Here is a 26,176-nt window from a genome sequence, read left to right as displayed (position 1 = left end):
GCTCCCTGCGCTCAGGAGCTCAGACTGTCTACAGCTTTCTCACAGGCTAACTAATGCTGTTTCTATCTCCTGGTTCCCAAACTTGCCGAAAACATTCAGTTTTACGGCCACCGCGGAAGGCTTCCGGCTCCTCCAAACCTCTGGACCCCCTTCCACAAGCAATTCATCTTTAGTATGTATGTGGCCCCTCTCCTTGTGTGGGGGTCCCTGGAGGGCTTACCACAAACCCCGGCCATCCCAGTGCCCGGCAGCGCGGTGCGTCTGCCCACACCTGTTGTGTCTGTTGGCGCGCTGCTGGGGGGTGAGAGAGCAGCGGGGACGGGGTCGGGCAGCTTCGAGCTCCGAGCTCCCCATCTGTCATACGGACTCGGTAAGGTCTACTCGCAGCACCGCGGATTGGAATGAGATGAAAGTAAGGAAAAGCACCTAGCAGGGAAGTCAAAACACGGACCTGTCCGGGGTTCCTCGGTTCGTGGGGTCTCCCCTGTGACCGCGGTGGGCGTTGCCGAGCGGGGTAATTCCTGTCGAAGCTGGCTGAGCAGGGAAAGGTACGCCGGGCTTGGCGGTGTCTGTTGGGTAAGAGGTAGGCAAGTGAACAGTGAATTTTTATTTCAAAGAATTTGTTAAAAACCGACTTCTGGGTAAAGATATCAAGGATGAACGTGCATTCAAGTTTGTATACTCTGCCCCAGGCTACAAAAACCACGCGGTAGGAATCTTCTGTTCTGCTTTCTGTCCACAAGCACCGGACCCAGAGCCTGCCACGGTTGGTCCTGCTGTAGACCAAGGACCATCAGCTGCGAAACTAATTCAAAGCTGCTTATTTTATCTCCCTGTTATGTCAAAAAAACAACACAGGATCATACTTTCTGGAGTGCTGCACTTTGAATTTTATTAAAAAACAAGCAAACGTTTCCAACATATCAAATGCTTTAATTCACATTTCTCTGTCTGTAGGCGTTGACCACGACAATACAGAGCAAACACAACACAGTGAGTAACGCAGGGTACTTAAGTGGTAGGTATGTGGCACAGTGGCCAGGGGAGGGGGACAAAGTGCAAAGGCCGGCTGGCTGCCATCCAGGTTGACCCTGTGGGCTCAGAGCCAGTTCAGCCGGCTCACTGCGAGTGATCAGGGCCAAGGATCCAGGCTGCTCTGAAGGCGCTTAAAATAGAATTAGAAATCAGAATGCCCATCGTCTGGGGGGCTCATTCAAGCAGATCAAATTCCAGAGAAAGACTGCTGCCAGAGCCCGAACCAGAGGAATGAGATCAAATGTTCTGATGAGCCACTGGCCTCGACTACAGCGTGGCCACCCTTCCAGCAGGAATGTTCTCACATGTCGCACAGTCTGCGCCTGTGACGGGTGCCCTGTTGCCTGGACAGCGTGAGTGGAACAAGGGCAGCGACCTAACTTCCCAGCTCTCCTTTTCAACTTTCCACACCGGTCACCAGAAAGCACCGCACAGTGGAAATTTCCTACGGTTCATCTTGCTCAGTGTGTTCTGTGTGGACGCTTCCCTTGAGTGGCGAGGCAGCCCAGAAGTGAGCCGCACAGACTGAGGAAGTATCTAGTATCAGCAATACACTTCTATCTACAGCTTCTAGGTGACTCACTTTCTTCAGACGTTTCTGCAGGTGACTAAGGTCAATCATTTAAGTTTTACGAACTTCTGTACGAGAGAGGGACATTTTTGGATTCTTTCTTTGGATCCCATCAAAAAGGGATGTACCTTTTTGATAACCGCAAGCCTCATGCACGGATGACAGGGCCATGGGGGGGTCAATGTATGTGTGTGTGCATTTAGAGAACTAAAATTAACTAAATACTCAGACCATTTCTACACTAAAATTAGAAATGGGAGGAACAAAGGTTAAGCCAGTGCTTCACTACTCAACAAAATGCCTTTAAAACTTGAGAAATAGCCAAACGGTCATATTCTAAGCAGCAACCAAGACCTTCTAATTATTTTTCACCAAAAAACATGACGTTTCTGAATATGTACAAATCAGCAGAAAATGAACCAGGTGACAAAAATCATTAGAGTAGTGGCTTCCAAACCCTTAAAAAACAAGTGGAATCCTTTTTTTTTTTCAAAAAGAGGAAGAATTTTATCTACTGGCATCTGACCTGAAGCAGCGTCCAGCAGGGGGCTGCACTGAGTGAAGTGAGAGAGCAGGAGCCCCTGGGGGTCCACCGCACGGGCCCCCAGCCTGCTTGTTCTCTGGGACAACATGGATCACAGTCCAAAATCTGCTTCCACGGAAGGATCTGAGGCTACCCATTTTTATGTAATCGAGTCTAGACGGATACATGAATTTGGAGAGGATATCAACAAACTATTCATAGAATTCCTCTAGAAGAATGATTCGGGGGGAAGAACACAGTGGAGTGAAGGCAAAACAATTTTAAGAAAATCCAACTAATTCCATTTTTCCGCCAGGTATCCATCCAGCAAAAGCCCCGGGTGAGCACAAGAGGTACGGACTGTCAGCGCGCATCACGGGCACACAGGCGCCTGTGCATAAAACCAGAGATCTGCGTCCCATCTCCAGAGACACTCAAGTCAGGGCCTGGGCTTCGGCATCAGAGGCCGTCAGCAGCCCAGGGGCTTCCGCCACTGCGGACAATGTGCGGATCACATTTTGAGAAACAGGAGACGGGCCTTAAAGGGAAAATCTGAGAAAGGCAGGGGCATACTTTAAAAGCAAAACCCAAACCACTTCTTCCATCTTGTCGCAGAGAACACACCTTCATTATTGGGACAGAGAACAACACTCTTTTTTTCTTTTTAAATTCCTACGTATTTTTGAAAATAAATCTACCTACATTCTATGGTCCAAAATTAGGTAGAATTAAAAAAATTCCGATTATAAAGTGCTGGTTCTTGCTTCAATATTGTCATTTCAAGGAAAAACCACACAAAACTATCACCTATTCAATTGACCTTTTTGGCCGAACAAGTAAAAATTATGTATTCGGATCCACATGAATCTGTAAATTAATATAACCTTTAAAGTTTTCTAGTTAGTGAAAATTTAAAATTCCATAATATACAGTAAATACAATTGTACTTTATATTACAAATGCAAACTATTTTTCTTTTGACATGCTGGTAGTATTCATTTTTACAACGCAAAAAGGACTTTACAATTTCTGAGTCACAGAATATTTTACAACTCTAAGTAGGCAAACATACTTCAAAAAGCAAATACTACAGGTTTGACACACCCTACAAAAATAAAAATAAATAATTTTGACTATAAAATTTTTATAAACGTTGGCTACATTAAGGGTTCACAGCGAATTGTTGCAGAAAACCTAAAACTCATTTAAGGTCGTGTAATCTCACTATCAGACAACCTGTATTTTAAAACATAAGTCAGTTTGACTTGTACTGAACCTAACAAAGCACTGAAATGATCACCATCTACTTATGGGATCCGTAAGAGCTGCCAGGTAGTCAGTGTTCGAGCCGCTAAGCTGAAAGAGTTAGGAATGCACCAGGACAGCAAAGGACGAGAGGAATCTGAGAACAGACATGGAGATATGCTCTACTTCATATATTCCTTCCTGAGAATGTAGAATTTGTTATTACGTCAAGACGATTTAAAATGAAACAGGAAAATATTATGGCAAATTATTTTTGCAAAGTACAGAATCCCCGCTGACGTCGACGTCTGCTACTCTAACGTGTAACTTGCAAACATGAGCCTTGTAAACGGACCTTATTTAAAACAAGACCTATGCCTACCCATTTATTTGAAATGCTGGGTACATGTGCCTAAAAAGTAAATGGACTTTGCTAAAATGGTATTTTATGCTATGGTATTCAGAAATAACTTTCCTAAATGAAAGTAAGTCTCAATGACTGAATAAGGCAACAGAGAAACTTCACAAAGGGTCAGCAGGGAAAAAACCTCACTGGATTATGAAAATTGAAAAAACAATTTGTTTAAATACACGAGGGAGTTACATATAGACCTGTTCTAAATGCAATGTAACATCATGGTTAGAGTATAGTTTTAACAAAAAAACCCTAGTTATTTTGGTTATTTTAATTCTGATATCCCAAACTATCTACTTTGATTCTACAATTAGTACTATGGAATTATATTATACATACATTGCAGCCTAAAGCAAAGTGAATTTAACAGTGTATTTATAAAACATGACATCTGTAACAATGGTGACCATGAGTTAAGGAATAAAATTCATTCATTATACTCAAAACATGATCAGCCCATAAAAGAAAATCTATAAAACTCTCCCATCAACCTTGATGAAGGTGTATGAAAAAGGTGAAAACAGATCTGCTCAAAAAATCTTTCAATACTAGAATTTAACATCTCTTACTGAGATCTGGAAGAGGTTAATTTAAGCAGAAAAGAAGTATTTTGTATATAAAATGCACTGACTACTGTATCACTACTAAGTTTTTCCTTCAAAACATGGCCTCAGCCTGAGGGTGAATGAAATTTATGACAATTCATGGATGACAGATCCATAACAGATCCTTAAAGGAAGCTAATGGTGTTTTGGGGGATACATTCTAGTCTTTCAGGGATTAACGTCATGAAAGACCACCAAGCCCACAAAACGGGCCATTTGTTAGAAAAACACCAGGCTGGAGGCCCAATGGGTCTGCCTCACTGGCCTGAGGGAGCAGGTCGGTTCACACCAGCAGAGCGCCCTCTAATGGGAAACCATAAGACTAGCCCTTCAGTAAGTTTCTGGCAAACGAGGGTCAGATAAAAGAATGAAATGAAACTTTCAGTTACGCAAAAGTTGTTTGCCAGTGCTTTCATTCCCCTTTTTAAAAAACATATTAATATTTCTGAAGAATGAGACTATCTGGGTAATATATATGTCAGGAGAATTAAATTATGGGTTTTAATTACTTAGTCCATAGGCTACATTTCTGATTGTGACTAGCTGAATTTATGTGATAAATTTAACTTATTAAATAAAGCCATGTATTGTAAACACTAAACACAAGTATACCACAATGAAGAAAATAAATAAATAAAAAAATATCTCTCTCATTTTAAAATAAATATGATATACACATTTTAGCACAGGATTCTGTCTGCTTCCCCAAGGGGATTTCTGGTAAGTACTTTGGATATAAAAGACTACTGTTCTTCAAAATACTACAAGACCACTGAACTTTTAGAAGTTACCAATCATTACTGAACTTTTTTTGAGCAACTACTATGGCTAATAAATTTTCCGCAGTACTTTTTCTGAATTGTTGATACTGTCTTTTACTCAGGAGAAACTGGTCAACAGTCTAGACTGGAAACCCTCACTTCCAATCCAAAGTGCTCTGAATGTTAATCTTTACCAATTCACCTACGTGGTTTTCTTCCGGCTACACAGGGCTGAATTCCAGCTCAACGTGGTCATTAACAGGGTTAAGCAAGCAACATTTGGGGGTCTGAAAATGCTCTCAAGATAAGAATTATAACAAAACTTTAAGTACTGTCTTTCTTTAACACTTCTCCTTGTAGGTTTCCTGGAAATAGATCCTTCCGGATCCACTCGGGGCTGGGCTGTAGGAGGTCTTCAGAGACAAGCCGCAGGAGAAGAGCCTGCATTACACGGGCTGGTTTGACACGAATCATCTTTCAAAAAAGCAGGTTCATTTTTAAAATGTTAAGAATTAAGATGGCAATGATTTTTCCACCTACTTCTTGCCGGACGTGTAACGTGTCCATCAAATGTGTACTCAAGAATAAGGAATGAGGGCGCATGGCTCAGAGTGAGTCCCACCCTCAAACAAAAAGCCACGAGAAACACCTCACCTTCGAGTAATTAACGTTCTGTGACTTTTTAAAGTTAGTCCAATACGACTGGGGTGTTTTGCTGAAAAAGGAACAGGCGTCTGTAAACAACTGGAATTTGGCTGTTTTTGGAATGCTATTTACATAAATGTATCCCCATTATACTACCGGTGAAGGTGAAGTTCAGACTGAACAGCTGACAGGCAACTTCTCACTTCTGGACGACCACGTTATCTACTTGTGTGCGAGGTCCCCTCTAACCCTGCGTCTCCTCGTCCGTCAGCTCCGTCTCCTTTACGTCCTCTTGATCTGAAGTACTGGAGATGTCGTCATCTGTCTGCTCTCCAGAGAAATACAACATCAGTGCGTGTGTCTTGTGAGTAATGGTGACGGTGCAGGGCCCCTGGGCCCACGGCTCCCCATCCACCTGCATTGGCATCATGGAGCTCTTCAAAATCAACTGGTGTTAGGGAACAAAAAATTAGAAAAAAGTCAGTCCCGTGAAGTTCAGAAAGGTCTTCCTTAGTGCTATCGTCCACAGTCCCTTAACCCTTCTTAGGGACAATTCTTAGCATTTTGTTCTTAGAAAATTAATCTGAATATCTCTTTACTCATCGTTTATGGGATTCTGTTCCACTGAAAGCTTTGTTTCTTCCACACCCCGTTTCCTCCCCATCACACCCAAGCCTTTGGTGGAGGCCGAGCAATAGTGCGGCTGAAAAGCAGTGTTCAAGGGAAGCTGGAGAGGGCGGATCTTCTACAGATTAGTGGCTTGGAAATGGACTGGGACAAGCAGTCACGGCACGTAGGAACCGCAGAGCAACAGCTCACCTACCCGCACGGTGTGCGCCTGGCCTATTCGGAAAGGGTTTGCCAGTTTCACTTGGATCTGAGCACAGTGGAAAGAGCCGTACACCCCAACGACCTCCAGCAAACCGTCATCATGCCTACGGGTGCAGAAGGGAAACACGGACTGTGTGAGGCAAAGAAGGAAAATCAGCCACGTGAGGACAACTACGTTCTCGCAGAGGCGGACACTCAGCTGGTTAAACATTCATATTAATGAGGTATGCAAACAACAAAATCAGAAGAGAAAATATGAACAGTGTACCGAGAACAAGGGACAAGCTGCTTTAAAGGCAAGATGACATACCAAATGCGACCACCAATGTACCCACCTGGCCAGAGGGTAAGTCTCGTCTCCCATCCCTTCCCACAGTCTGCAGCCACCGCCCCAGTATCCGATGTTCAGAACTATGATACCTTCCAGGTTGGGCAGTTCGACTCGCTCGCCATCCAGTTCTAGCTTTAAAGAAATCCGAGCAGTTCGTTACCACGGGGCGTGCTATTTCCAGACACAGCCACTCAAGATTCACATCCATTTCCATCCACGCAGGACGTCAGAGTCGCACGTGTAAGAGACTACTGCCTACCTACTGCCCCCCAAGGAATCTGCCTTCCTGTTCAGTGCTTATTATAATACATTAATTAGAGCATTTTAAAAATTTTTTACCAAGGTAGAATAGCACAATTTTTGTTGAGTCTCAGTATCTTTTCCCAGCCTTCTCTCATGTGCTGTTCCAGGAGCACCCGACACTCTTCCCGAACTACTCCCTTCCTTCGCTGCCAGGGGCCGGACTCTCCTTCCCTGGGTTCCCTCCTCAGTCACTACCGAGAGCCCTGCCTCCTGCCACCTGCTGGCTACGTGCTAGGCTCCTCGCTCTTCTCAGGCTGCAGACCGGAGGAAAAGCTCAGCCCCTGACATGTCGTGAACTGCTCCCTCATGCTGACAGCGCTAGCCTGCTGGTCCAGAAGAGGACTGGGCCAGATCTGCGTGACCTACTGCCCATAATACACTTCCAGCCAACTGCGGCCCCTGAAACTCCCATGCACGGCACTGAGCTCACGTGAGGCATCCTCTCTGTGGCCGAGACAATCGACTGCCCAGGAGAGAGCACCCCAGCCCCAGGTGCCTAAGCCAGAAAGCTGGGGTCAGCTTTGGCTTCTTCACCTTTACCCTCCACTTCTAAGTACCTACCGTCTCCATCACTCCCAGTCCCGCACACCCTCCCCGCTCTTCCCTAACNTGTTCCTACGGGCTCTGTCCTCCTCCTCATCCCTCTCCGAGCAGTGTGATGGGTGCTGCCATTCCCTGATGACAGCCCTTCAGTGCTTGACTTATGCTCGGGATGAAATCCAAGTTCTTTAACAGGCCAATACGGACCCTCTGAGATTTGGCCTCAGCTCTCGCCACTTTCCCTCCCGCAAGCCGTCCTCCAGCTTGAACTCACGCAAACACACCAGGTTCTTCTTCTGGGTCTCTGCACATGCTCTTCTTAGCCGAGAACAATTTTCTTTTTTGGGGATGGGGCAGCAAAGCAAGGTTTACTGAGCGATAAAGTTTATTGAATGATAGAGTAAAAAGCTCCCGGAGAGGGAGTGGACCCAAAAGGGTTGCCCAGCCTCAAACAACTTTCCCCTCCTTTTGCACTTAGCTATTTCTTACTGAATTTTTAGATTCCACCTTGTCACTTCTTCCAGACACTGCTTTCAGTCACTTTCCCTAGACAGTTTCTCCAGCCCCTGGGCTGTGCATTGCTCTTATTTATTCTCCTAAGACCGAATACCTTCCATATCATGTCACCCCTCATGCTGTACTGCAACGTGGTTTAAATGTCCTCCCTTCTCTCCACACCGTAAACTTAGTGAGTGCCAGGGATTATCAACGTATCCCCAGCACCTAACACAGTGCCTGGCATTTGGTAGGTGGCTTCACAAATAAATTTTGCATAAATACAATATCAGACATACACAAAAGTAAAGTGTTACCATGTTTGCTTCACTCTACCAATGCTATAAGAGCCCAGGATAAAAGAAATACGATAAAGCGGAAGGGAACTGTTTTTATGGCAAATCTTGCCGTTCGTCCTGTCCCGCGGCTGCAGTCTGTGAACTCAGTGTGAGTCTGACGGCCATGGCCTTCCCTGGCCTATGTATCATCAGGCTCCTCGTGTTCCCTGCTCCTTGTTCTCTCTCTTCCCAAGCTGTCTGCCTGGCTCTTTCCCTCTGACTTATTTTACTAGTTCTAGGTTTCTCTGTATTCATGTCTTTGTTGGCACACGCACCCATTACGGATTCTTTCTGGAAGCAAGCAAGGACTACAGACAAGGCTTTGCCATATCGTGATGTTAGGGATACAGCAGCAATAAGCACTTGTTAATACCCTACTTTTACTGCTCATGCATCTTTACTCTGCTTTAGTATGCGAGAAAGATCGATACATCACAACCATGATATAAATCGCATCCTGCGTTTAAACTTCACTGAGTCCCTGACGAGTCAGGCACAGTGTGAGACTGCTTCACATTTGTCATCAAGTACGAATGGAAGCTGTCCAGCATCAGCTAAACAGACTGGACTTGGATAAACCTGGGTTCAAATCCTGGTTTATGTGTGTATTTGGACACTGCGTGAATTTAGGCAAATTACTTAATTTCACACAATTTTCTCCTCTGCATAATGGGAATGTAATAGTACCTGCCTTACAGGATAATGGTGACAATTTAGGAGGATAATATGTATAAAGCACTTAATAACATGCCTGGCACACAATGAATACACCATGTACGTTAGCAAAATATGTTAACAGAAAATTCAGTACTTCTGTTAAAAAAATGTTTATAATTCAGAGATCACCTAAAACTTTAAAAGCTTACCTCAACTTTTTTATTCAAATCTTTACATTCTTGCACTAAACAGTCTTTGGTTCCATAGAATAAATAAACAGCCTATGAGAAATGGACAGAAAAGGGGATATTAAAGCAACGTAACAAGCTCTGTAAGCAAGACAAAGACACTGTTGCACAGTTTCCTGACATGCCCTTCCAGCCGTGTTTCCTTAGTGGACCGGATTCTAGTGGGAAGAATGGGCACCATTACTTTTGAGCTGAATTAGCCCATTTCTCAGGGGGAATGTGAGACAGGAGTGGTTCGTGCCTAAATGGTGTTTTCTGCCAGTTTATCCAAAAAGCTGCATTTTATAAAGAAATACTATATTCAAATAAGAAAATTCTACCTTTTTCTAGTACTTCAGATTACTTACTGAAAGGAATACAGATCGATCTAATGAACATTTTATAATCACTTTTGAATACAGAAAGGTTGATGGAAGCACAGATGTTAATTACTAATCATACAAACAGCAACACTTACTGCCTTAGGAACTGTATGAATAAAAGGGACTCCTAATTTAAAATATCTGTGAAAAAACCAGGAGAAAAACTGTTTTGCATTTAATTTTCACATCCTGCTGCTCAATCACCAAAAGTCCTTGGAAAAAAAAAAATGAGAGGGGGCGCCTGGGTGGCTCAGATGGTTAAACGTCTGCCTTCGGCTCAGGTCATGATCTCCAGGTCCTGGGATGGAGCCCCGCATCGGGCTCCCTGCTCAGTGGGGAGTCTGCTTCTCCCTCTCCCTCTGCTTGTGCTCTCTGTCTCTCTCAAATGAGTCAATAAAATCTTTAAAAAAGAAATTCCAAAACCAAACTTCCACCAAAGGAAATCACTTGTACTAGAAATCAGAGTGACGACTGTAGTTAAAAGCCATGGTAAACAAATTGTTCCTTCTCTTACGTCATCCGCCATTCTGGAGTTTTTTTGAAGCTAACGGAATCTCTTTTTCCTCTAACGGCTTCACCCAAACTTTCTCCTGCCTAAAATTTCTTTCCAGTTTTAGCTGCCATTTAAATAAGATAAGCGATCACGTATCTTTCCATTTAGTTGCCACCTAAACAAAATGTGCTGTAAAACGTTCTCTGAATTATAAAAAGTTGGTCAGAGTTATAAAACACTGTGATAAAATTACATTTAAGGATCTAATTTGACAGTCTTACACAAAACAGAGCAGGTAAATGCTTCCATAAGTAAGTGCTATCTGAATCTACTTGAAAGAATGCTAGATAGAATTAAACTATTGATTTTTACTGTACCTTCGGTGATAAGCAGGAAATGTTATTTTATCCAACACACCTTATTAAGAATTCTGCTAGAAAACAGAGATGGTGCCTTCTCACGATGAGCATGAAAATTGAGAGCCATGAGAGCATCAGGTCCAACGGAAAAATAGTTGTTCATTGTGAATTCCTGTGGAAAGGGGTAAGAGGGAGGAACCGATTAGGCTTCAGTCTAAGCCTGCGACATATGTTAAATATGTAACTCTTAGTCTTTATGTTCTCTGTGAAGATTTAATACTTTCTGCATTGACTTTTCACTTAAAGCTGATACTATCCAGTGAAGTTTCCAGAAATAAAGCTTCAGTTCAAAGGCTGGTAGCAATCCATATGCATTTCACTTTGCTGTTCTGGTCAGTATGCTATGCCTCAGATCTTACCGTCCAGCCCGGCTCTGCTTTGCTTCCGGGCTTTCCACGCCTGTGTTCCCATCACTTGTGCTTTTTATTTTCACTGCAGCTCGCAGGGTCCCCGCTTCATCTATTTCCCACCCTGCACGGACCCCTCGTGTCCACCTCCAGCTGTCTCGCTCCTGAGCACTAAGCCTGCATTTCCAAGTCCTGTCCAACGTGCCACAGCCTCGACACTGATGTGCCCCAAATCTAACTCGTCTTCCTCTTACTCAAACCTGAAACTTTTTCTTATCTTAGTTAATGTCATTTCCATACATGCAGCTGCAACAACCAAAACTGTGGTATGATGTGTATCTTCTCTCCTCCCCTAATACTGACCAGCTGCCAGGTCTCCCTCAATTCCACCTCTAGAACGTCTTCTGACTGTCTTCCTGCTGAGAGGCCCCTTGTTCTGCCCTCATGCAGGTTTCCAGGCTATTTTCGCTCCATCCCCAGCTCCATCTGCTAGAAAATACGGAGCTGCCGTCTCTGCAGTAGTTGCTACCCAGGATCTGCATCCTCCGGGATCTCTTTCGTCTGCCTGGAGAGTCTTTTGCTCCTTTCTCTGTTGATCTAAATTGTGTTTACCTTGTAAGGACCACCTCACATGTCACTTCCCCTGAAATCTCTCCTGCCCGATCTGCCGGGGAGGCACGGAGCGCCCTTGCTGTCTGTTCCCCCCACAGCTGACGTGGGGGCTGAGCGTGTGGGTTTCTCTTCTGCTCTGCGAGCGGCCCCGGAGGCAGTAAGCACCGCGTCTCTGTACCCCAGCACCGTGCCACCCACGTACAGGGGCCACTCCCTCACGGCTGCCGAAACCGCGTGCAACGGAGGCCCTAGACACATACCTTGGGTTTTCTTAAATTGTAGTACCCTTTGTTTGTTACTTGAACCTTCCACCTAAAAAACAGAAATTTAAAAACAAAGGTGATTATCACCAAATTAACCGTCAGTCAACTATAATTATTACCAGTCAACTCCGGACGCCTGGAGATGAGGTTCTTCTATGAAAACAGCATTCGAAAAAATAAGCACGTTTCGAAGTGACAACACAAATTCTGCGGTAAGTCCTCAGCCCGGTGTGACTCCAGTCCCTCAATGACACCGCAAGAGACAACAACAAAATAAAAGCCCAGCACCTGCGGATGGGCGCAGCTGACACAGTCTTACGTTCAGACTACGCAGGCCAGCTACCCGAGTCTTCACTTTTAAACCAACCGACATTCCCGAGGCTCCAGAAGTCCACCGGTGGGGGAAGTGCCACTCACCTGTCTAGTTTAATAGCGTCCGCTTCCATCACGTTTCTCAAGACCTGCGCGACCGGGACCTCCCCTGCGTACCCCGTGCCCCAGCCCAGGGTGTTGGACAGATCGTTGCCTGTTCCCAGAGGCAAGACCGCAACCTGGGGAATGTACTTTTCTTGTCCCTAGAAAACGGGAGGTACATGTTAGCTTTGTCTCTTCAGACCGCTTGTTGGCTCCCAGTATTTGGTAAAACTCACAGACCCAAGAAAGAAAAGACACCAACGCAACGACTGTATGGCCTCCCGAAGGTTATAGGAACCGCTTCACCACGGAACTCAAAATTGGCAATGTCTCCTAACACTCCTCGGCGGAGTACGGAACAGCCCGAAGGCCGCATCACGGCCTCGGAGCCGCTGCTGTGAAAGGCTCGTGGGTCTCAAAGACCGATACCTTAATCTTCATCTCATCCACCGCGTCCAGGACCCAGCCCACGGTGCCGTCCCCGCCACAGACAAGCACTCGGGCTGCGTGATAGGGAAGAAGCGTACAAAGCTGCAAGGCCTTGATGGGGGGAGTTCTCGTTACATCAAAAACCTAGAAATGAAAGAAAAGGAAAAATTATTTTTATCCAGTGCCGTCCCTCCAGATGAGTGCGGACACGGCTGAAGAGCAGTCCCGGCTACGATGCGTTGAACGGTATGCGGACTCCTGACGCTCCTCACGGAGCAGCCCGACACCGACCCTGCTCACAACGAGTGAGCCTCACTCTGTTGCCCGGGAAGCTGAGGCGCAGGGCAGTTAAGGAACTTGGCCGCGATTCCCCAATAATTACGTGCTGACATACAAATTCGATCCTGTGGTGTGTCCGTGATACAACACTGCCTCCTTCCTGTTCTCAAGAAACCGGGATGTGCTAAGTTCATCTTTGCCCAGTATTTCATGCTTTATACTGGATTTTTCAAATTCATTACTAGTGCAATTTAGTGCACGTTTCTGGGAAACAGTTTCGCAGTATGTGTAAAGTGACACAGAGATGCAGGGATCCTTGATACCTATAATTCTGTAAGGGATCTAGGAAAATACTTCAAAAACCAAAAATGCCTGTTTATAAAAGTATTCAGTGTGGCATTATTTGCAGTTGTAGAATCTCAGAGACAAACTCAACCTCCAGCAGCAGGAGACTGGATAAACATGCTATATCCGTTCAGTTAATTATCCTCATCATTACATGTGTAATTATGAAGACTCTATCACACCATAGATATTCTTTGAGTAATGAAAACAATACAAATTTTTAATCTAGTTTATTGTTACTGTAGTGTTAATATGGAGATGCACAGATAATTCATGGAAAGAACACGGACAAATGAAAACAACAGATGTGTTCGTGTGGGGAAACTGCAGGTGATTTTCTTTCCTTATGATTTTTGTAGTCTCCTTAAGTTGTACGATGTCGAAGGGGAAAAATACAAATCGGAAGGAAAAACGTTACCGCATTTCTGATCATTACATGGGTGGTTTATAAACGTTTTTCGAAGTAGAAACTACTACCATGTAAACTCAATGCTGTGAGCCTTATATTCTTGTTTTTTTAAATTGAGGTATAATGCGCATGTAACAAAATGCTTACTTAAAGTGAACCCATTTAAAGTGAACAATTAAATGATTTTTAGTAAGTTTACTGAGTTGTGCAACCACCACCACAATCCGGGTTAGAACACCTGCACTGCTCCAAGAAGACCCCTCAGGGCTTGGGTGCAGCCACTCCCCTCCGCTATCCCTGCACCTGCCTTTTCGGGACAGGCCTGGTAAGCAGAGCCTCCCTGGGTCCGTGCGCCGGACCACCCTCACTCAGCATGTTTCTAAGGCTCAGCCCTGGTAGCATGGATGCATCAGTACGTCTCTGTTTATCACGGAGTTACATTCCCTTGTGTGGGGACAAATCTGGTTTTATCAATTTGCCGGCCGATGGACACCTGGGTTGTTTCCACTTTTTGGCTATTATGAATATCGCTGCTATGAACGTTTGCATAAAAGTTTTTGCGGAACATGCTTTCATTTCCCTTGGGTCAGTTGCTAGAAATGGCATTGGCAGGTGGTAGGGTGAATTTATGTCTAACTTTTCAAGAAATTGCTGCACTGTTTTCTAAAGTTGCCACATCATTTTATACCCCACCACAAAAGCACCTCTTTCTCCGTATATCTGAATGGCTTGATACTTTTTAAATTCTTTCTATAATTGAGTGATGACTATTTTAAACATTAACCACAACTTAGGGAAAAAGAAAGGCTAAACACTACAAGATTAATACAGAAGGAAACTTTTCTCTTTAGTTACCTGGACTGGGTTTAGGAGGATCCTAAATTCTCCCAGCAGCCCTTCTCCCATGTTAGTTCCACTACGAGAGTTCGCCAGGATTATTAACGGGGTCCACTGCTTTCCAAGCTTGGAGGCTAGCTAAAAAAATTAATGCGAGTGAAAAGGGTTTAATATCTCAAAGATGGTGAACAATAACATTTTCATTTCTTGGTAACAACAGTGCTGTAAATTTGCTGGGAGAAGCACAACTATCCCAGTACAATGAATACAATATATAAGACAAAGAATTCTAGGAATGGAAAGTGAACACAAGAGATGAATAATTTAACTTGCACCTACTGTATTCATTCTCTTCTCCATTATTCTAGATAAATCACCTGGCGATGCCTGGATACTCATGTAGGAAGGAACTAACAAGGTGGCCCATTCCAGTACTAACTCAAATTGTTAGCAAGTTTTGACTGGAACAGAGTTAAAAATCTGTCTTTCAATAAGGCTCCTTCATTGTTCTAATTTTGCCTCCTAAAGCTACTAGAAGTAATTTTATTTGTTCTTCCACAGAACTTGTGCTCAAACACCTGAGGCATTAGATCTTTTATCAGTCTTGTCTCCGAGGTGATCCACTCTAAGTTCTTTCAACTGTTCACAGAGTCTCTCTGCTCTCTTACCTTGACTGTCCTTCTCTGGATGTATTCTAATGTATTTTAGTTTGCAAGTTGTTGTTGTTGTTTAATTAAAAAAAAAAATTAAAAATGGCGTAGCTCAGAATTAGATTCAAGAATCCATATTTACACAAAGGCCAAAGTCAAATGAAATTCTTGTTGCTCTAATCTGTCCATTTCCTTCTTCTCCCCTTCTCCTTGTGGATGTAAACATGAATGGAGATGTTCCACAGTCTTACCCGGTGATCCTCACCCCACAGTGTCTCAGATTGAATTCAGATACATTAGGGAACTGAATGTCTAAAAAATATGTATCATTAACATTAAACATAATGCTTTAAACTTTTTTTTAAAGATTTTAATTTATTTATTTTAGAGAGAGAGTGAGCATGCATGAGCTGGGGCAGGGCAGAGGGTGAGGGACAAGCAGACTCCACACTGAGCGAGGAGCCCGGGCTCGATCTCAGGACCCTGAGATCACAACCTAAGCCAAAACCAAGACTCAGGCACTCAACTGACTAAGTCACTCAGGTGCCCCAATGCTTTTAAATTTTAAAATGCCTTTTTCTTTGGCAGGAATACTGACAAAGATGACATTTAAGATATAAAATCCTAATTTGGAAAAAGACACAAAATTTAATTTCAAAATAAAATAGTTCAATTGGGGCGCCTGGGTGGTTCAGTCAGTTAAGCGTCTGCCTTCAGCTCAGGTCACGATCCCAGGGTCCTGGGATTGAACCCTGAGTCAGGTTCCCCGCTCAGCAGGGGAGTCTGCTTCTTCCTCTCCCTCGGCCTCTGCCCCTCCGTCTGCTTGTGTGTTCTCTCTCTCAAATAAATAAATAAATAAATAAATAAATAAATAAATAAAATCTTTAAAAAAATAATTGAATTATTTTGGCATATTCAAGTCGGAAATAAATGCAAATTTTTATAGTTACCCCTTAAGAACTACATAAAGACTGAGAGATACATTCGTATCAGTTCCCAAACACATATACACTGCAAAGTGTCACTGACTTATTATTCAAATTATGGGTAAGGAGCACCTCATGTGCAAGGAAAACTTATCTCTAGGCACCCTACATAAAGTTCCAAGTAGAAAAATTCTGTTAGAACAATGTGTAAGGAAAATCCATGTCTTCTTTTCGTGGATAGTAATAATGAATTTCAAAGCTGCCTGCTCTCTGAGTCATCCGAGGACCTGCCCTAGGCCCAGTGCATCGGAGCTGGTGAGGGAGGTGCACTCAGGAACTGCAGGCAGTGGCTGAGAAACCAGTAAGAGAACATTTCCAATTTCCCTTTAGACATGAAAGGACTCCAGAGCCAGACTCTGCGGCACAGCCCTGAGCGCCGGGCAGGCTCTCCAGGCTGCTCTAAGGGTTCTCCCCTCAGCGCCCTGTACCTGTCGCACAGACTCAAACGGCTTTATGAAAATCAATTACAGCAGGAAAAATGAACTGATTACCACGCCATAATCCGTTTTTTTGTCTTTACGCATCTGATTAATAGAAGTCAAATAACTTGGGGGGATGATGAGGTTTCTGAATTCTCCAAAATCACATTTTTCATTCTTCAAGCTATTTTTCATGCACTCGTCATGCACTGTTTTCTGACACCAAATGCACCTGAGGGAAGGAAGGAACAAAGACAATAATTAATTTTAAACCATGATTTTAATGATGTGTAAACCGATCATTCCTGTCAAAAAAATTAATAGTAATCTCATCATTATTAGACATAAAATCTAGCAAATAAAAGATTTATAAGTCTCTGAATAGTGAAAATGAGCTATCAAGTTTAACATACTTGGCAGTGTAATCTAATAGTGGTTTTTAAAGTGTGATCTGGGGCCCCCCAAAATCATTTCAGGATGATTCTGAGGTTAAAATCACTTTAATAATAAGGGGTGCCTGGGTGGCTCAGTCAGTTTAGTGTTCAACTTTCTTTTTTTTAAAGATTTTATTTATTTATTTATTTGTGAGAGAGAGCGAGGGAGCGCGCACGCGCATACAAGCAGGGGGAGCGACAGAGGCAGAGGGAGAAGCAGACTCCCTGTTGAGCAGGGAGCCCAATGCGGAGCTTGATCCCAGGACCCTGGGATCATGACCTGAGCCAAAAGCAGACGCTTAACTGATTGAGTCACTCAAGCATCCCAAGGTGTCCGACTCTTGATCTTAGCTCAGGTCTTGACCTTGGGGTCATGAGTTCAAGCCCTACATTCGGCACACACACAAAAAATCACTTTAATAATAATACCAAGATGCTGTTCCATCTTCCTTCTCTCAGGAGTGTGCAGACCCAATGCAGAAGCAGACATGAGAATCTAGGTGGCCTCTAAACCAAAAAGTGTACCAAAAAAGTAAAACAGTGTAGCTCTTCTCACTAAATTTTCATTAAAATATTTTGTTACATTACTTAAAAAATGAATAAACAACTCGGTTTTTATGTGTAACATGGTGAATGCCAGTGGACATAACGCACATAAATAAAAGTGGGTCTAGAACAGTGGCTCTGAATCTTAATTTAATGCCCCCCTGGCCTGGGTCTTTGAAGTGTTCCTCAGGGTCCAGTTTGTCCAGTTTGAAAACCTCCTAACTTATGACCATGGGTGAACACTCTAGTAAATATAGCATAATAGTCAATTCCTTGTTGGCAGTTAATACAAAACTAGTCTATATGTTTGCATTTGAAATACAGACAGAAGACATTTACATTCAGATTTGCCTCTCTGGCTGGCTGGGTGTGTGTGTGGAACGAGCAGAGAATAGCCCTGGAAAAGGCCCTGGGTTTCCATTATTAATCTGCTAAGAATTTAGTCCACTCACAGACAAGGCAGAGCTGACCGTATGGACAAAAGCAGGCCGACAGAAAATAATGGTTATAATTAAATGAATTAAAAAAAAAAAAGAGGATAAAAGTCTTTCGCCCAAGGTCAACCCTTTCAGACTTCTATTTTAAGGTTGTTTTTTCCGGTGGATGTTCAGATTTGCCAAGGATCACTGCTATTTGCTCAGGAGTCCTACTTACTGCTGAGAGAAGTGTTATCTGCAGGATCTGTTAGAGAGAGAACTGTGAGATAACTTGCGTGTGTTCTGTTAGTACTCGCTTTCAAACTAAGCCTGAGAAACCACAAGGGACTGCTTCCTGCAGCCCGAGTACACCACCCCCACCCACTGCGTGCGCTCGCTGCTCTCAAACAGGGTACTGTTACTGAGAACAACCCGAAAGGTCCCCCTCGATTATTGCACACTGCTGTCCTCTGGGAAGCAAAGTGGGACTGAGGGATGAGAACACTCCCCTTTCGCTCTATATTCTTCCGTATTGCTGTACTGCTTGAGTTTCGAAAAACGAGAATATATTCATTAAGTCCCAGTATAAACTTTTAAAATTATATTTTAAATAATATCAGTGTATCAGAAAGACAGAAAATAAAAATCATGCAGTGACAGTTCCTCTTAACTTTCTGAGGTACTTAGTTTTACTGTGCACATATGCTTATTTTTTAGGAGGGATATGATGTGTATATATATCTGGATAGTACTTTTCTTTCCACGTTATCATGAACGTTGTCCTGTGCCACTGAATATTTGAAAAAAATATGGTTTGTAAAGAATGTATATAGTACCACATCATATGGATATACCATGATTTATTTAACCTTAAAAAAAAATAAGACCTTTAGACAGTTTATTTTTCTAAGTATAAACAACATGAAGAACAACCATAAACATAAATGAGATCATTTCTCTGGAATCCTAGAAGTCAAGTTACTGACTCAAAAGGCATGCATTTTCCTAAGATTCTTTTCTTTAATAATTCTTTAATAATTTTTTCGAGTATAGCTGACACATAATCTGTGCATTAGTTTCAAATACACAATACAGTGACCGATATGTCTGGCCAGCGTGCTTGTCAGTGGAGATGTCCATCATATCTAACACTTGCTAATCATGCACATTAGTATTTTTAATTTTTTCTTTGATAATTTGACAGAAAAAAATTTTTTTTGTTTTAATTTGGAAGTCTTTGGTTTTTTTTTTTTAAAGAGTTTATTTATTTATTTGACAGAGAGAGAGACAACCAGTGAGAGAGGTTCAGAACAGAAACAGGGGGGGCGCCTGGGTGGCGCAGTCGTTAAGCGTCTGCCTTCGGCTCAGGGCGTGATCCCAGCGTTCTGGGATCGAGCCCCACATCAGGCTCCTCCGCTATGAGCCTGCTTCTTCCTCTCCCACTCCCCCTGCTTGTGTTCCCTCTCTCGCTGGCTGTCTCGCTCTGTCAAATAAATAAATAAAAATCTTAAAAAAAAAAAAAGAAGAACAGAAACAGGGGGAGTGGGAGAGGAAGAAGCAGGCTTCCTAGTGGAGCAGGGAGCCCGATGCGGGGCTCGACCCGAGAACTCTGGGATCACGCCCTGAGCTGAAGGCAGACGCTTAACGACTGAGCCACTCAGGCGCCCCATAATTTGGCGGTCTTTGATCACTAGGTGAAGCTGAGTATTTTTCTGTCTGCCTCTGTGAATTGATTCACGTCCTATATTCGTCTGTACTCGCTGTTAATAACTGCATGCACTTCTTACTTATGTAGGATATTAACCTCTTTCTGTCACATTTAGTGCAAACTTGTTTCAGCTTCCTTTTAAATTTACTTTTGAATGTACTTCAGTTTATTTTTTGATAGATCTCTATTTCCCTTTGTGGTTTACTTAAATGCTGTTATGCTCTGAAATCCTTCACCATTTCCAAACCCGACACTCGCCTATTGTTCCCCCGTTCCCCCCATTCAGTTGTCATCTCTCTGTCTTTAACTCAGTACTTCTGGGGCTACAGGTTCCGCTGAGGATCTCATGAAAGTGTCTGGGTTTCTTGGAATCTTATCCACCTGTGAATGAAGAGCCCCTGATTTAATCCATCAGGAGTGTATTTTGGTATATAGTGTGATATGAAGATCTCACTTTTTCCCCCCAAAGAGTACCTGTCCCAGCACGATTCACAGTCTTTTCTATCCCCAGTGATTCGGGACACCTTTATCATTTACTACATTCTCATAAATTTCACAAAAGATTCTTTCACCTAAAATGATGGCTATTGTCAGACTTGGCTCTGTAAAGGCAGAGCCAAAACGCCTGCTAGCTATGCAACATTTTACTTTTCCTTACAAATACCATACTCAGAAGTGAGACTGGTCTCTTCGTGCCTTTTGTGATTAGTGTTTACCATGATCTAGATTTCAAACCTGATGGGAAACTGAGACATTACTAATAATGCCTTGACATTTTAGTTTCAGCAATCATGTCATTGACTCATTGCTTATCTTTTTACTTTGAAAAATTTTAAACCTACGCAGAAGTCAAAAGTATAGCAAAAATGACCTTAAGCCAACCCTTCACTCTGATTCTTAATTTTTCCCCCACAGTTGCTTTATCTCTTTCCTCGTGACTCATATATTGCTGAATCATTTGAAAGCATTACAGACATTAAGAGATTTTACCTTTCAATACTTCAACAAGCATTGCAGAAAACAAGGATGATGTCCTTTTTAAAATGTTTTGCACTAGAATTTTTCCCCACAGTAAACATAAGTAAGCTCACCACCTATACTCCAGCATTAATGCCTTACCGTAATTGCTTTGTTACATTGCTATCCATCTATAAATCCATCTAAGTTTTGGTGTATTTCAAGTAAACTGTAGGTGTCAGGATACTTCCTAAATACCTCACCAATCAGGCATATCATTACCTAGATTTCATCATTTATTTATAGGTTTTTTTTTTCTTTTGATGTAAAATTTACACGTGATGAAATGTACAAATTGGTACATTTGCTGAGTTTTGACAAATGAACATTTTCATGTAATTAAAACCTTTGCCAAGACAATAGAGCATCACCCTATGTGCCATTCTTGTGCAGGAGTATGTTTTTTTTTTAAAAGAAGCCTTTTTTTTTTTTTTTTTTTTAAGAAGCTTCATAAGGGGAAAGAAGAAACTACTGGCAGCGCCGCTTCTTATTTTCTGTAAAGCTATCTGTTGGTGACGGCTCTCTTCTTTAGTTTGCTGGAGGCGGTGGCAGGACTACACGTGAGGTTGTGATGTTCGTGTATGATGTTCCCATGACAGCAGGGGTTGGCCAGCTACAAATACATGTGCCACCTGATTTTGTGGATAAAGTTTTACTGGCGCACAGCTACCCCCTTTCATTTATGTAACATCTGGGGCTGGTTTTGTACTATGACGGACAGTGAGTTAAGTAAGTGTCTGCAAAGCCTGAAATATTTAGTTTTGGCTCTTTACAGAAGCCCACCTCTGCTCTAGAAGATGATCTGGTATCTTTCAGTGTTTCAGATAAAGAATGAAATGAATAAATATATACAAGCGAACACAGAAACATAAAGTTTAAGATCAGAGCCTAGACTAAAGTGGCCAATGTAATTACCTGCTCAAAGTCAGAAACTTTGTTTCATTTATCAGTGTGTGTGTGGGGGGAATAGGATGTAATGAAGTAAAGGTCTTATCAGCAAAAAGGCACCTTAAGTTTTCCTAACAAGACATGGCAATACTATGAGGAACAAAGGTTTATTTAAAAAATGTCATGAATACTTATAACACAATTCCCTATTTTAGTCAGAAGAGAGGTGGGAAGAAGAAAAGGAAGACCAGGGAATGGGTGTAAGATACTAGGTGCAGAAACACATTGTAGTGGTTGGAGGCAGATGCAGGAATATACACACAAGAGAAAAAATCTACAGGGAAAGTAGAATGTGGCACAGCGCTGGCACAAAATAGATGCTCATATGTGAAAAGTAAATAATGGCTGAATGAGTATAAATTAAAGGGCCTTTGTCACTTGTTCTGCAGAGCTTAACTGGGCTGCAGGCTTTAAAATCCGTGATTACCTGAGTCTTTATAGTTCCCTTAAGTCTCATACTTAGATCGTGATACAGACATGGCGGGAGCCCTTGCCAGGGCTGGATAAAATCCAGAGAGGGACAGTCTGGCTTGTGTTTAAAGGTTCTAAATAGATATTTATTTTGTTTATTTTTCTGAAATATCTCATTCCTACAAAAGGTCATAGCAGACAGTAATCCTGCATAACATTATTGGCTAAATCAGAACACTGCAGAACATTCAGGACACTATGCTCTTTTCTCCTGGGAATAATAAACACTTCCTAAATCATACAGAGATGGTTTCTACCATGGGTGAGGGGTTCAAGCATGCTGGGAACAGACTGCTCAGTAACTGGTAAGAATAAGCTCGCAAGGAAAAGATCATCGCATTTACTGTGCACAACATTAAGGACAGAGGCTGATGTTGTAAAAGGTACATAAATAGAGCAGTGGTCCTGCAACTTCAGAATTACCTGCAGGGCCTGCTAGGGCAAAGATTGCTGGTGTCTAGGCCAAGTTTCTGACTCAGTGGGTCTGGGGTGGAAGGAGGGTTGCCAGGAAAATAAAAGATGTTTGGTTAAATTTCAATTTCAGATAAATAAACAATTTTTTTGGTATAAGTCTGACCCAAATATTGCAAGTGTCTTATTTGGTTCGCTAAATCTGGCAACACTAGAATTTGCATTTCTAACAAGTTTCCAAATGATGCTAATGCCACTGGTCTGGGGAACCTACTTTGAGAGCCACTGAAATATAGGATGTTATGTCATCATTGAGAAGGAAAAACTGGAGCCTGGGGGTGAGTAGATCAGGTAAGGGATGCTGGAGGAAAGGGCACGAGACGAGTCTCTAAGGATGCCTAGCAGCGAGCCAGGAGAGGAAAGCCTTGAGAAAGAGAAGGGCAGAACGAAAAAACGTGATATTTTAGGGAAGGCATAGCCAGCTCGGTGTTGCTGGCACAGCAAGTTCAATGCAGGTGGTGGTGGGTAAACCTAGAAGGGCAGGTGGGGTCCAGAGAGCACATAAGACCCTGGGTACCATGGTAAGTACTGGAAGTTTACACTGAAAGACCATCAGGGTAAGTGATGGGAGCAAATGAAAGGGTTCACGCAGAGTAGGGACTGGATCAGATACACGTTTCTAAGATTATTTGGACGGAGGATCAGAGCACTAGGATTATTCGTTAGGGAGTACGTGAAGCACAATAAAGATATTTATGGAAGCCATTTTTATCTAAGTCTAAACAGACACAAAGAAGGGAAAGGAATAAGATGCAAGTCATGTCTTCTTTCCAACCAATCCCAGCTTCTGAAGACTACAGCTTACCTATAGAGAGAATTATGAAATTTACTTAAAGATGCTGGTAACCTAGCTCTCACTGATGCCAAAAGGACAACATCTAAATTCGAAAGATACCAAATAAAAATCAACGGTTATAAAACTCTGTAGTTGTTTAAAATATGTTTTTGAAAATTTTTCTTAAGTCTAAAGCTGATGCGTAAAATTGTTAAAAATAAGATTTAAAAATAGGTGTTGACCTAACAGTGCTCATGGTAAGTTTAAAAAAAAAAAAGGGATGAAGTAAAATAAAAAATAAAGATAAAAAATTAGCTTGCCATCCACTGTCAGCTTTTTATTTTAGTTCCTAAATACATTTAGGGCCCTTTCTACTTGTCAGAAATAAAACTCACGACGATGAAGATGTCCAGACCTAAGGCTGAGCCAAGGCTAGGATGTCGGTATCCCTAACCCTATCCCAGGGGTTAGAAATCCCAGACACGTCTGTTTTACCACCACGTAAAATTCTCTCAACTGTAAAATGAGAGCAGATGATTTGCAAAGCAGCCTCCCTTCTTAGTACCAATATCTAACAACAGCAAAGGACGTCTTCCCATATTTTCAGATAGTATTTAAGAACATTAATGTGCGGTCAGGTGTGTGTATATTTAGAAGCCGCTAAAATATTCTTGGCTTAACCAAGGACCCTTGTCTGAGATGCTACATGTCCTGGAAGGCCATCTGGCAAAAGCAGAGTCCCTCTAAGTGCTCTCTTTCACTACAGCAGCGATATCTATATTTGAAAAAGATGCTTCCAAATCTGCCACGGAATGACACTCGTTTTCACTGCCCATTCATAATACCACACGGAGGAAGGTCAGTTTCTTGAGTCTAGGGAAAAGCTCATTTGTCCATACTTCGATTCTCCTTAAGTAAAATGGAGATAATCAATAGGAACAAAAGCTAAAATATAATACACAGCGGCTATGAAGTCTGCAGCACTTTGAGACCTCTGGATCCAAGTTCAGTGCCAACTTTCATTACCCAAAAGGGCATGCTGGCTGAGGAGTGGGGGATGGAGGTATCATCTGGGCAAATGACTACCGCAAAGCTGCCCTGCTTGTCCAACACCAGGCACGTTTATGAGCTTGTTTCCTTGAAGTGGGCAGTTTAGGACATTTGAGGAGATCAAGGCAGGCCTCTCCGCCCACTCCATGAAATCCTGACTCCGACGCCGCACTCTGGGGCAGCGAAGCTCCACAAAGGCCTTACCTGTAATCGCAGAGCTTGGGTTGGCTGCCGCACTGCTGCTTGCAGACCACACAGTAGCTGCACAGGGGCACGTTGCCCCGGATCCAGTGGTGGGGCATGGCGTCCAGGGCCCTGCCGTCACTCTTGAGCATGATCTCCTTGCACGGGAAGCGCTTGTCGGCCTTCTTGAGGCAGCCCTCGTCCACGCGCAGCCCGCAGCAGTCGCAGAAGGCGCCCAGCAGAATGTGCTGCGCGCACACGCAGCAGTAGGTGGGCTGGCTGAACAGGTCCGTGTCGCGCCAGCCGTGCTTGCTCTTGCGGAAGATGTCCCTGCGGTGCAGCTGGCGGCGCGACCGCTGGAGGCTGCACCAGAAGGTGATGAACACCGGCAGCAGCACGGAGCACAGCGTCCACAGGACCAGGTGCCCGTCGGCAAAGAGGCCCTCGTAGGGCGCCGGCCGCTTCTCCCCTTCCATCTTGTCCAAGGCCGATTTCTAACTGAGAGAGAAACAGGCGGGGTCCACCCGGGGCTCGCGGTCCCCGCCCGCCCTCCGCCTTTCAGGGGACCCCGAGGGCACCGTCTGCCCAGGTGGCCCCGCTATCTCCAAGGAGGCGCACGCGCCGCGTCTGCCCTGCCGCCCGACCCCGGAGCCTCCTGCTGAGCCGCGCCGACCGGGCGGCGCCCAGCGCGGTCACGCTCCTCCCTGCGTCGGGCACCGGAGAAACGGAGAGGCTGCCCTCGGCGGGGAGGCGGCCGCGGAGCTGGGCGCCCGGAGCTCTTGGCGCGGTGGCGCACGTGAGCCGTACGGCGCCGCCAGCGTCCGTGACCGTTAGCCCCGGGGCCCGCACTCCGCTCCCGGGCGCAGCCGTGCGGGCCGGGCGCGGCCTCCCGCAGGCCCCCGAGGCCTCCCGACCGGTTCCCGCCCGCCTCTCCGGCCCTACCTCGCGTGGGCGGGGGCGCGGCTCCGGGACCCAGGGCTGGAACCGCCCTCGCGCCGCCCCGCGCACGAGCCCGCCTCCGGAGCCTGCCGGGGCGCCGACGCCAGCGAGGGGCCCAGGCAGCCGCACGCACGCCGAGGCCCACGGCGCGGCCGCGGGCGTGGGTGGAGGCGGGGCCTACGGCGCGAGCCCTGGGGCGGGACGGGGCGGGGCGGAGGTGTTTGGTGGGACGCGGAGGCCGACGGGCCTGGTGGGGCGGGACTTGGGAGAGGGTGGAGCCGGGTGGAAGGGGCGGGGCCGTGGGCGTGGCTTAGAGAGGAACGGTGGGCGGAGTAACAGTAAGGTAGGGGCGGTAGAGAGGATACGAGGTTGAGCCGTGCGGGTCTGTAGCCATAGGAAGTTCTAGTGTGA

General features: G+C 44.2%; 1 protein-coding gene across 1 annotated transcript; it reads right to left on the bottom strand.

Moving 5' to 3' along the window:
• Positions 1-870: 870 nt before the first annotated feature.
• DGKE (diacylglycerol kinase epsilon) lies at positions 871-25,900 on the bottom strand. The gene is made up of 12 exons (XM_040640871.1): positions 25,769-25,900; positions 24,848-25,324; positions 16,880-17,039; positions 14,771-14,890; positions 12,883-13,026; positions 12,457-12,614; positions 12,037-12,088; positions 10,816-10,929; positions 9,505-9,576; positions 6,967-7,094; positions 6,624-6,735; positions 871-6,248 (listed from the first exon to the last, which is right to left on the bottom strand). The coding sequence occupies exons 2-12, from the start codon at positions 25,300-25,302 to the stop codon at positions 6,045-6,047; spliced, it is 1,719 nt and encodes a 572-aa protein (XP_040496805.1). The 5' UTR covers positions 25,303-25,324; positions 25,769-25,900; the 3' UTR covers positions 871-6,044.
• Positions 25,901-26,176: the final 276 nt, after the last annotated feature.

Source organism: Ursus maritimus, unplaced genomic scaffold (assembly GCF_017311325.1).
Source record: "Ursus maritimus isolate PB19 unplaced genomic scaffold, ASM1731132v1 scaffold_24, whole genome shotgun sequence".
Lineage (NCBI taxonomy): Eukaryota > Metazoa > Chordata > Mammalia > Carnivora > Ursidae > Ursus > Ursus maritimus.
This window is presented reverse-complemented; position numbering and strand designations above follow the sequence as displayed.